General features: G+C 40.6%; 1 protein-coding gene across 7 annotated transcripts in view; it reads left to right on the top strand.

Annotated features, from left to right (window-relative positions):
• Positions 1–452: 452 nt before the first annotated feature.
• The window catches only part of LOC133514117 (zinc finger protein 646-like), a 107,226-nt gene continuing 94,639 nt past the window's right edge, over positions 453–13,039 (top strand). For 5 of the 7 annotated variants that reach the window (XM_061845467.1, XM_061845468.1, XM_061845471.1 and 2 more), the window contains exon 1: positions 453–683. In XM_061845467.1, coding sequence (XP_061701451.1) covers positions 555–683 — 129 coding nt within the window. In that variant the 5' untranslated portion in view covers positions 453–554. The remainder of the gene's footprint in view (positions 684–13,039) is intronic. The other 2 variants (XM_061845473.1, XM_061845472.1) reach the window with 1 other exon arrangement.

Below are 13,039 nucleotides of genomic sequence, written 5' to 3' on the forward strand. Positions count from 1 at the left end.
CAAAGTGATGAAAAACATGCTTCGGGGATTAATCATTTCAACCATTGCATTATCTCCAGCTATCCTATTCAGGTTCCCCGGGCACTGTAGCCTATCCCAGTTTACATCGTCAAAACACCCTGAACTGGTCGCCAGTCAGTGCAGCGCACGCAGAGAAAACACTCTTAATTCCGACTCACAGTCACAGCGTCACTGAGTGGAAACTGAAGCTATGTTTTCTACACTGAAGTAACACAAATGTACCAGTGCACAATCAATGACCATTTTATTAAAATCTACATACCATTTGTAAGTCAACCCGAATGAGGATGAGCTTTACAAAAAATGGCTGGATTGATGACTACATCTGGACAGCATCATACATTTACATACTGTACTACCTTTTTCGTCGTATTATCCTCCAGTCCAACAGTAGGCAGTAGTGAACCGTACAAATCCACCTGACCACCTTCAAACGCGTATTTCAAAGAAGACATTTCTTCTTCAACGAAGAAGATTCTGACAAAGCGGCTCAGGTCCAAATTTAAAAATTACAAAGAGCCTTACAACCAACGATGTATGCAAGGACTAACACCGGCAGCTCACATGGAGAGTTTCCTGACAGAAATGGAGTGAATTACGTGACGTCGACAGAGTCTTTCGGCCACTGCTCGCAATTGTTCTGGAAAAAGGATCCACACGACGTAAGAAACAGCACTGCTTAAAATATTACCTCACGAATCAGACCAACTATTCAAGTTATGGTACAAATAGATACGTTTCTCTAGAATGATGGCCAGTCTTTATCGTTATTGAGTCTCACGCCAATTAAAGTTTACCCTGGAGTTTGTATGGGTTCGCAATCTGCCCAGGCACCGAGTGGCTTGTGGCCTAGTTTGGCTATTTGCTACAATGTTGAGTGGTTTAATCTCGTGTTGGTTCTGGTTCCGATACTGGGACAACCTGCATTATCAAAAGCACGTTCGTACTAAGTATTTACATTTGTAATATACTGCGCCCGTTTAGGAATATCGGCGCGACAGTTGTTAAAAAATGTCTAGAAAGCTAATGCTAACGATCAAGTTCGGTGCTGATGTGCGAAACCAATGCTAAACAATGTGGCGCACGAAATGTGCAGTTTTGAATTTAGTAAGAGAATTCATTGAACGGTTGAATGCCCGAAACACTTAGTTTAGAATAAATTAAACTGCTTGACCCACTGAAAACAAGGTTGAAAGAAGGCCTACCGATTAAAAATCAAATATAGGGCATATCTTCGTGCAAACACAGTCTGGTTAAGCTTCGGCCGCGAGCCGGCAAGAAAGCGACACGTTTGTGCAGTCCGATCATCGCTAAATATTGCTCAACAAAGAATACGTGTGTCAATCGTTCACACGTAGCAATGTTATGCTAGCGAAGAACGTCTCATTCATTAATACGAGACGTGTATTAAAAATCAAATATAGGGCATATCTTCGTGCAAACACAGTCTGGTAAGCTTCGGCCGCGAGCCGGCAAGAAAGCGACACGTTTGGACAGTCCGATCATCGCTAAATATGGCTCAACAAAGAATAAGTGTGTCAATCGTTCACACGTAGCAATGTTATGCTAGCGAAGAACGTCTCATTCATTTATAAGAGACGTGTATTAAAAGTCAAATATAGGGCATATCTTCGTGCATACACAGTCTGGTTAAGCTTCGGCCGCGAGCCGGCAAGAAAGCGACACGTTTGTGCAGTCCGATCATCGCTAAATATGGCTCAACAAAGTGTGTCAATCGTTCACACGTAGCAATGTTATGCTAGCGAAGAACGTCTCATTCATTTATAAGAGACGTGTATTGAAAATCAAATATAGGGCATATCTTCATGCAAACACAGTCTGGTTAAGTTTCGGCCGTGAGCCGGCAAGAAAGCGACACGTTTGTGCAGTCCGATCATCACTAAATATCGCTCAACAAAGAATAAGTGTGTCAATCGTTCACACGTAGCAATGTTATGCTAGTGAAGAAAGTCTTATTCATTCATACCAGACATGTATTGAAAATCAAATATAAGGCATACCTTCGTGCAAACATATCTGTTCCGGTTGATATTAGATGGATTTAGTGGATGATGCGGTCTTCCACAAAGTTTGATCCATCGAAGGCATTTTTCGTACTGGGTCTTCGGTTTTGGAAAGGGTATGAATCGAACTCCACCAACTAGCCTTTCAGGATACCTGTCGTCACTATTACAAAGTCCGTGACTACACCTCTTAACCATATTTTTTGTTAAATAACCCAAATACGCGATAAAACGCTAACAAAAGCTATACTGGACCATGCAATGTTGTCTGAGAAAATGGCGGGACAAAAAAGGGCGTGGCTTATGCAGATCTCTGGCCTCTGATCGGTCTGTGACGCAGATTGCGCAATATCCACGGAGGGGTCAATTGCGGCGATGCGTGCTCCCCCCACCCCACCCTCCCACAACAACACATCACGATTGGCGACAGGAATGTCTGTTACAATGTATTGCAAGCTTGTTTCCACGATCGCCGATTATGTTCAACTAAACTTTGAGCATTTTCAATTTCAGTTTATTCCTTGACAGGCCAGTGCATTTAACTTTTCTTCAGACAGTGTGTCAGATCAAGAATTTTTATTGATGAAAAATTTTAAATACCGTTTTATATCATGTTCGACTAATATCAGTTGAAATGGGAAATTAGCATTTCTGCGTTTGAAATTTTAGTTTCGATTTTAGTTATGTATTTGTTTATTTTATTTTTAAGTTAGTTATGTTATATTAATCCTGTAAGTTATTTTAAGGCCATCTCTAATTACACCCGCAACTATATCTGCGAGCATGGCTGACCACACTCGTACATTTTGTGTGTGTGTGTGTGTGTGTGTGTGTGTGTGTGTAAAACAGTGAGCAATCTGGTCGAGATTAGTACAACGCGATGTAACAAGTTTGAGACTTAAACGTTCATAGTAATTACTACCGATCAACTTCTTTAAGATGTTTTGCTGTACGGTGTAGAAATTCTAGGATATATTTTCATGTATAATTCCTATCTATACTATAATAGGTAAAGGACAATTTTAGATGTCTTTTTACTGAATAGTTCACTTAATTCATTTGTCAGGTGATTTTATGACTTAGGTGCATGATCTCTATAAACCAAACAAATTAGTCTCATCATTTGGAACCCACTAAGCTCTTGTCATTTGCATATGTGTTATGTGACAGAAGAGACTCTGCTAGGATGAAGGGCAAAGTTTATAGAACAGTGGTAAGGCCGGCCATGATGTACGGATTAGAGACGGTGGCACTGAAGAAATAACAGGAAGCAGAACTGGAGGTGGCAGAAATGAAGATGTTGATGTTTTCGCTTGGAGTGAACATCTTGGCTAGGATTACAAATGAACTAATTAGAGGCACAGCCATAGTTGGATGTTTTGGAGACAAGGTTAGAGAGAGTAGACTTCGATGGTTTGGACATGTCTAGAGGCGCGAGAGAGAGTAAATTGGTAGAAGGGTGCTGAGGATCGAGCTGTCAGGCAAAAGAACAAGAGGAAGATCAAAGAAAAGGTTGACATGAGGACAGTGGGTGTTTAGAGAGGAAGATGCACGACATAGGCTTCGCTGGAAAAAGTTGACGCGCTGTGGTGACCCCTAACAGGATAACCTGAAAGGAAAAGAAGAAGAAAAAAAGCTCTTGTCATTTTCACCTGTGCAATCCATTTTTCACGACAAATCCTCTCTTTTGGAAGCCATGCTCCCGAGTATTCGGTCAAATCCATTAACAGAACGAGCCGACATTAATTATTATTTAACACGGAGAAGAAAGCTAATTTCTCACCTATACAATCGACTCTGCAGGTGTAGGTGTCTGCAAAATACATCTGGTCCGGGTTCTTCAACCCAAAACCGTCCACAGATTTTTCATGGCGGGAGATAAAAAAAATCGATATATAACAATATTCTGATGTGCTGTGAAAAAACTGATTCCATTCTGAAAAAACTGATGATTGCATTCTGGCTAACTTTTTTTGGGTCAACATACTAAATTTCACGTTTTTGGTGTCAGTGGCACTGTAAGGGCATAGTACTTTCTGTTGATGTAAACTTTTGACCTTGAAGAAAATAATAATAAAGAAAACCTTCTTCTTCTTCTTCTTTTCCTTTCGGCTTGTCCCGTTAGGGGTCGCCACAGCGTGTCATCTTTTGCCATCTTAGCCTATCTCCTGAATCTTCCTCTCTAACCCCAACTGCCCCCATGTCTTCCCTCACCACATCCATAAACCTTCTCTTTGGTCTTCCTCTCGCTCTTTTGCCTGGCAGCTCCATCCTCAGCATCCTTCTACCAATATACTCACTCTCTCGCCTCTGAACATGTCCAAACCATCGAAGTCTGTTCTCTCGAATCTTGTCTCCAAAACATCCAGCTTTGGCTGTCCCTCTAATGAGCTCATTTCTAATCCTATCCAACCTGGTCACTCCAAGCGAGAACCTCAACATCTTCATTTCTGCCACCTCCAGTTCAGCTTCCTGTTGTTTCTTCAGTGCCACCGTCTCTAATCCGTACATCATGGCCGGCCTCACCACTGTTTTGTAAACTTTGCCCTTCATCCTAGCAGACACTCTTCTGTCACATAACACACCAGACACCTTTCGCCAGCTGTTCCAACCTGCTTGGACCCGTTTCTTCACTTCCTGACCACACTCTCCATTGCTCTGTATTGTTGACCCCAAGTATTTGAAGTCGTCCACCCTCGCTATCTCTTCTCCCTGTAGCCTCACTCTTCCCTCTACTTTTCTCATTCACGCACATATATTCTGTTTTACTTCGGCTAATCTTCATTCCTCTCCTTTCCAGTGCATGTCTCCATCTTTCCAATTGTTCCTCTGCATGCTCCCTGCTTTCACTGCATATCACAACATCATCTGCGAACATCATGGTCCAAGGGGATTCCAGTCTAACCTCATCTGTCAGCCTATCCATTACCACTGCAAACAGGAAGGGGCTCAGAGCTGATCCCTGATGCAGTCCCACCTCCACCTTAAATTCCTCTGTCACACCTAAGGAACACCTCACCATTGTTCTCCTGCCATCGTACATGTCCTGTACTATTTTAACATACTTCCCTGCCACACCAGACTTACGCATGCAGTACCACAGTTCCTCTCTTGGTACTCTGTCGTAGGCTTTCTCTAGATCCACAAAGACACAATGTAGCTCCTTCTGACCTTCTCTGTACTTTTCCACGAGCATCATCAAGTCAAATAATGCATCTGTGGTACTCTTTCTAGGCATGAAACCATACTGTTGCTCGCAGATACTTACTTCTGTCCTGAGTCTAGCCTCCACTACTCTTTCCCATAACTTCATTGTGTGGCTCATCAACTTTATTCCTCTATAGTTCCCACAGCTCTGAACATCCCCTTTGTTCTTAAAAATGGGAACTAGAACACTTTTCCTCCATTCTTCAGGCATCTTTTCGCCTGCTAGTATTCTGTTGAATAAGTTGGTCAAAAACTCCACAGCCATCTCTCCAAATTGCTTCCATACCTCTACCGGTATGTCATCAGGACCAACTGCCTTCCCATTTTTCATCCTTTGTAATGCCTTTCTGACTTCCCCCTTAGTAATCATTTCCACTTCCTGGTCCTTCACTCTTGCCTCTTCAACTCTTCCTTCTCTCTCATTTTCTTCATTCATCAACTTCTCAAAGTATTCTTTCCATCTATTTAGCACACTACCGGCACCAGTCAACACATTTCCATCTCTATCCTTAATCACCCTAACCTTCTGCACATCCTTCCCATCTCTATCCCTCTGTCTGGCCAACCTGTAGAGATCCTTTTCTCCTTCTTTCGTGTCCAACCTGGTGTACATGTCTTCATATGCCTCTTGTTTAGCCTTTGCCACCGCTACCTTTGCCCTACGTCGCATCTCGATGTACTCCTTTCGCCTCTCCTCAGTCCTCTCAGTATCCCACTTCTTCTTCGCTAATCTCTTTCCTTGTATGACTCCCTGTATTATGGGGTTCCACCACCAAGTCTCCTTCTCCCCTTTCCTACCAGATGACACACCAAGTACTCTCCTGCCTGTCTCTCTGATCACCTTGGCTGTCGTCGTCCAGTCTTCCGGGAGCTTCGGTTGTCCATCGAGAGCCTGTCTCACCTCTTTCCGGAAGGCCGCACAACATTCTTCCTTTCTCAGCTTCCACCACCTGGTTCTCTGCTCTACCTTGGTCTTCTTAATCTTCCTACCCACCACCAGAATCATCCTACATACTACCATCCTATGCTGTCGAGCTACACTCTCCCCTACCACTACTTTACAGTCAGTAACCTCCTTCAGATTACATCGTCTGCACAAAATATAATCTACCTGCGTGGTTCTACCGCCGCTCTTGTAGGTCACTATATGTTCCTCCCTCTTTTGGAAATAAGTGTTCACTACAGCCATCTCCATCCTTTTTGCAAAGTCCACCACCATCTGCCCTTCAAAGTTCCTTTCCTGGATGCCGTACTTACCCATCACTTCTTCATCGCCCCTGTTTCCTTTACCAATATGTCCATTACAATCTGCACCAATCACAACTCTCTCGCTGTCTGGGATGCTCAGAACTACTTCATCTAGTTCCTTCCAGAATTTCTCTTTCAACTCTAGGTCACATCCTACCTGTCGTGCATAGCCGCTAACCACATTATACATAACGCCCTCAATTTCAAATTTTAGTCTCATCACTCGATCTGATACTCTTTTCACCTCCAAGACATTCTTAGCCAGCTCTTCCTTTAAAATAACCCCTACTCCATTTCTCTTCCCATCTACTCCGTGGTAGAATAATTTAAACCCTGCTCCCAAACTTCTAGCCTTACTACCTTTCCACCTGCTCTCTTGGATGCACAGAATATCAACCTTTCTCCTAATCATCATGTCAACCAACTCCTGAGCTTTTCCTGTCATAGTCCCAACATTCAAAGTCCCTACACTCAGTTGTAGGCTCTGTGCATTCCTCTTTTTCTTCTGACGCTGGATCCGGTTTCCTCCTCTTCTTTGTCTTCGACCCACAGTAGCTGAATTTCCACCGACGCCCTGCAGGTTAGCAGTGCCGGGGGGCGGGCGTTGTTAACCCGGGCCACGACCGATCCGGTATGGGATTCTTTAGATGAACGCTCATATTTGTTTGGCACAGTTTTTACGCTGGATGCCCTTCCTGACGCAACTCTCTGCATTTATCCGGGCTTGGGACCGGCCTACAGATTGCACTGGTTTGTGCCCCCATAGGGCTGCATTAATAATAAAGAAAACCTTAACATAGCAAAATATCTAAAAAACTGCAAGCAATCATCAACTGTATGTAAAACTATATCTGGATATCTTCCTATGCCCATTTCAACCTTTAAAATATCAGAATGATTGCACCAATGTTTTCAATTTTGTGGATGTCAGACTTGATTTTTCCTCTAAAAAAAGAAAAAGTGTCTTAATGTCACAAATGAGCAAGCCTCACCAAAAATTCTTTGGACATTTCCTACTGTTGCCTAATTTAACCTCAGAAATAGAAAAAGGATACAAATATTAGAATAAGCACACAAATATTTTGGGTGTTAATGTGGGTCACAGCTTTTTCCAAATTCCAAGACTTCATGGTGTCGTTCCCCATTGGGTGAGCGAGCATGCGCACATAAAATCCATAGTCCCCTCTAAAAGTATTGGTAATTCAAGGTCAATTCCTTTGTTTTTGCTGTACACTGAAGAAACTTGGGTTTAAGATCAAAAGATGAATATTTGACAAAAGTTCAGAATTCCAGTTTTTACTTATTGATAATTACGTGTAGTTTTATTAAACTATTGATTTCCAACCAGTGTGTCATAGCACATTAGTGTGCCATGATGACTTTCCAGGTTTATCGTGGACACTGATCAAATATTACGTACGTTCGTTCAAAAGTAATTTATCTTTGTTCATCTATTGATCCCAGTGAGGCATCGTGACAGACAAATTAATGCTTTTCTTGTAGATTGCAGGAAGTACATACCATAATTAATGTATCCACTTTTTTTTAAACAAAATAAGAAAAAAATTATTGATCAAGCACAGGTTTATTTCATATTGCGAAAATTATTTTTGATAAGATGAAAACCGGTCTCCTGTGAGTGACTAGTTTGTAATACTACTTGTTATATTACTATGTAGTACTTTATTAAAATCGGTGATGAAAGTGCTTCGGATTTTCCTGGAATTCCAGATTTTAATGAAAATTCCTCAGGAAAATTGAGCAAAAATTGCCTAAAATTAATCTGGATATTAGTTGACAATATTGAACAAACACGCGTTTGAGTTCGTTGTTTTGCTTTCACGAGTGTAGCCATGTTGAGGCACTAACACTCGTAACAGTAATGCCCCTCCCCTCGCATTCTCATGACCTTGCCATATCTTGGAGATTTCGAAATTTCGGCGAGAACGGAAGCCACATAGGGTGCACGTGTTCACACAAAAGGCAGATTAATCATTGAATGTCGAGTATTTGAATAGCATTTTGTGTAAACTAATTCATGCGTGATCGGCTAGGTACACGCAATGTTCAAACAAGTAGACTGGCAAGCTGACATACGTGAAATAGATGTGTTAGGAACATGTTCAAGTAGTCATGGCTTGAGGAAAAGGACTTGAACAGAGATTTTTTTTGTACGACTACATTAGAAAAGTCGACAAACCTGGTAAGTCAGTTAAAATTATATATATATTTATATACATATCAAAATACTAAAGGCAACTCATTATACTATTAGTATTAGATCTATAGGGTGTCCATAAAGTCTCTTTACCATTTCGTAAAGGTTCATTCAACATCACCTCTTTCACAAACAGGATGCCTGAAACACACAAATGCAGTGTGATTAAAAAAACCTTTAATAAACACTAAATACAATTGAACAAATCTGAATAAAAATCAACTCAATTGCATTTTTATAATTTTTTGAAATGGTAAAGAGACTTTATGGACACCCTAGTGAGCAATCTGGTCGAGTGTATCAGTACAATGCGACATAAGTTTGAAACTTAAACGTAAATCGTAATTACTACAGATCAACTTCTTTAACATGTTTCGCTGTACGTACGGTGTAGAAATTCAAGGATATATTCGTGTATATTCTATATCTATACTATAATATGTATAATGTGGGGAAAAGGATAATTTTAGATGTCTTTTTACTGAATAGTTCACTTAATTCATTTGTCTTGAGATAAGATGGCATATTTCAAGCATATTTTAATGACAAATGTGATTTGTCATTAGGGGAATGGGGCAAAAAATCTGGGCTTGGCCCTTGGGGTACGTCTGGCCAATTTATTTTTTTTTTTGGTCAGGATTTGGGAATTTTACATTCAATTTTTGTCCGAATTTTGTTCCGATATCACCAGAATGCACCACAGCCATCCATTTTTTCCCAAATTTGCATTTTACCTGCTGATGAGGAGACAGGAGAAAAACCCATAAACAAAAAAGGGCTATCCAATTGCTAATATTATGAATTATCTGTATTTTCCATTTTGCTAGGATTGTACTTTTATTTGTACTTAATGCAGCCCAATGGCAGACGTGATTTTTTTTTTTTTCCGTTTATAGGCAAAATTCCGTCTTTTTAAATTGGATAGATTAAAAAAAAAATAAAAAAATCAGTTTTTCAGCAATATTTCCACCTTAACCCATCCCAGAATCCACACTCGTTCATTTTCCGATCTGACTTTTCCAAGCTAGGTAGAAAATTTGATACGCGTCTGTTGATTGGTCGAATGTGAAAATGCTTTTTGGGTACGAGGCAATTTATGGGGCCATTGAAGTCACTGTGATTTGACGGCCCTCGCACTCGCAAATCTGCATAGTTGAGCATGAAAAATCCCGCGTGTCAAATTTGTTAAAAGTAGAAATACATAGATATTGAAAGACATCGCTTATTGTGTGTAGTCTTGACCAATGCAATTGCGCACTCGTTGCACATTTTCAGCGCACATGAAAACTGATCCAGCACAGTGAACCACAGCCTGGTGTCTTATTTTTTTATTATTTTTTTTTTTAACACAGAAGCAAACTGTCTTCTGCTCAGCCTGCTTCTACTTCATAGTTTACCTGACACCGCCCCCCTCCGGCTCTTAAAGGGTTACACTCATAATTACCACCACCGTCCACCACCAGTGCTTTAGTTAGCAACAGTCTGAGCAACGTAGAGCAAATAGTTAGACGTGCTGCTAATGTTTACTCTCGATAATATTTGTAAAAGTAAACAAAAAAAAATGCTATTGCTTTCATTAATGTCGGGGTATGTGAACAATAGAAGAAAAAGTGGTGAAACTGGATGAATGAACTGGATCTTTTTTGAGTAAAAAGGTCTGGTCTAAAGCCAAAGTAGAAAGTAGAGTGACTGTGTAGAATGTTCAAATTCCACCTTGGCGCAGCCTGATCGAGGATGAAAGCACAGACAATACAGTGCACAAAAAGCTAATTCTGTATTTTAAAATACTAGGCAACATAACATTAACCTTTAAACTGTTTGGGAGCATCATTCAGCTTTCAACATGCAATGCTAAAGATATTCTGCAAGCAATAATTCAGTTTTACACCAAGAAAAACAGACAGGGATATCATTGTGGAAATGACCTTTCAAATGTATAGATCATAGTTTAATTGCTTTGGTTAGCAATGTATTTGTTTGACATTTTCATTGTAAGTTTGCAAAAACTCAATTATTTTTAAAAATGTTCTGATGGGAATGTAAATGCGGTCATCTAAATCTTTGAATGAGCCATGTAGCTTCAATGGATGACACTGATCTGACCAAAGTGCATATGTGTGATGTTGCTCACAGTGGTCAAAGGGAGCGCTCACGGGCTTAGTGTGTTTGCTCAGACTCAAGGTGAGAGTTCAGAAGCAATTACTTGTAAAAATGTCTATTATTTACTGATAGTGAAACATGATGTTAGTAATTGTCAAATTCATGCACTTCATTAAAAAAAAAAAATTAAAATGTTTTTGAACGGATATGACAGACACTATGAAAGCACACTTGCATGCCCTAACGCAAATCTGATTTCAAATTAATTTCTCTTCTAGTAGTTTACTTAGTTGAATTTGTATTTGCATTTGTAATTTTTTGGGCTAAAGGTATGCACCTTAATAATGAACCATCATATTGTGTGCATTTTGAAAACAGATTAGCATTCATAGATGTACTAGATATATTTCATAATACAATTTATAAAACTTGCACGTTAAAATTGGTAATCACTCTTTGATCATCCTTTGATCATGCTTCAGCCCCCAGATCCCTGGCTAGTTTTCAGTCTTTTTTTCATTCAGTCAAATCACATGCCTGCTATGGGGACACAAGTCAGTGTAATCTAGGCCGGTCACAATCCAGAATGAATTCAGAGGGTTGCGTCCGGCGTAAAATTGTGCCAAACAAATATGTGCGTTCATGTAAAGAATACCATACCAGATCGGTTGTGGCCCGGGTTAACAACGACCGACCCCGCCACCATTTAACCTGCAGGGCGTCGGTGGAAATTCAGCTAGTGTGGGTCGAAGACAAAGAGGAGGAAAAAGGATTTGTCGCCAGAAGAAGAGGAATTCACAGAGCCTACAACTGAATGTTGTGACTATGACAGGAAAAAAAGATCAGGAGTTGATTGACTTGATGTTAAGGAGAAAGGTTGAAAGAGCATTAGATCGAGTGATGTGGTTGAAATTTGAAATTGAGGGTGTTATGTATCATGTGATTAATGCATCCCTATTGGGGCACAAGCCAGTGCAATCTGTAAGCCGGTCCCAAGCCCGGATAAATGCTGAGGGTTGCGTCAGGAAGGTTATTCGGCATTAAACTGTGCAAAAACAAATGAGTTTTCATCTTAAGAATACCATACTGGATGGGTCACAGAGCCAACAACTGAGTCTTTAGAACTTTCAATGTTGGCACTATGACAGTAAAAGACTTGATTGACATGATGATTGGGAGAAAGGTTGATATATTGTGCATCTAAGAGAGCAGGTGGAAAGGTAGTAAGGCTAGAAGTTTAGGAGCAGGGTTTGAATTATTTTACCAAGGAGTAGATGGGAAGAAAAATGGAGTCGGGGGTATTTTAAAGGAAGAGCTGGTTAAGAATGTTTTGGAGGTGAAAAGAGGATCAGATTGACTGATGAGTCAGAAATTTGAAATTGAGGGTATTATGTATAATGTGATTACTCCCCAAGAGGGGTTGCATCAGGAAGGGCATCTGGCGTGAAAACTGTCCTTAACAAATATGAGCGTTCATCTGAGATGTCACGCTGTGGCGATGCCTAATGGGACAAGCTGAAAGAAACTTACTTTTTATGTATAATGTGATTAGGGGCTATCCCCCACAGGTAGGGTGTGACCTACAGTTGAAAGAGAAATTCTGGATGGTACTAGATGAAGTAGTTCTGAGCATCCCCGACACAGAGCGAGTTGTGATTGGTGCAGTTTGTAATGGACATCTTGGTGAAGGAAAGTGGCAATGAGGAAGTGTTGTCCAGTAGTACGGCATCCAGGAAAAGAACTTTGAGGGACAGATGATGACGAACTTTGCAATGAATTTTGAATTTAAAGTGGAGGTGGGACTCCACCAGGGATCAGCTCTGAGCCCTTTGCTGTGGTAATGGATAGGCTGACAGATGAGGTTTGACTGGAATCTTTTTCTTCAATTATTCACATACTCTGACAGTCAATGCATGTTAAAAGCATAGCATTTTTTTTTAACTTTCTCCATTATTATTGAGAGTAAACATAAGCTGCTTGTTTAGCTCGTTCTTGCTCTACAATGCCCAGACTATGTTGCTAATTAAAGCAGCGGTGGTGGGTGATGTCATTATAAAACACATTGATGGGCTGCGTAAGTCCTGTAACATTTGTAATTATGAGTATACGTCTTTAAACAGCGGAGGGATGGCAGGAGGGTGTAAGGTAAACCAGAAATAAGATTGTGTGGTGGAGCAGCGGTCGTTGTTAGAGTTCCATGTGCTGCTTAAAAGAAACCAGG

Source organism: Syngnathoides biaculeatus, chromosome 16, assembly GCF_019802595.1.
Source record: "Syngnathoides biaculeatus isolate LvHL_M chromosome 16, ASM1980259v1, whole genome shotgun sequence".
NCBI classification, from domain to species: Eukaryota; Metazoa; Chordata; class Actinopteri; order Syngnathiformes; family Syngnathidae; genus Syngnathoides; species Syngnathoides biaculeatus.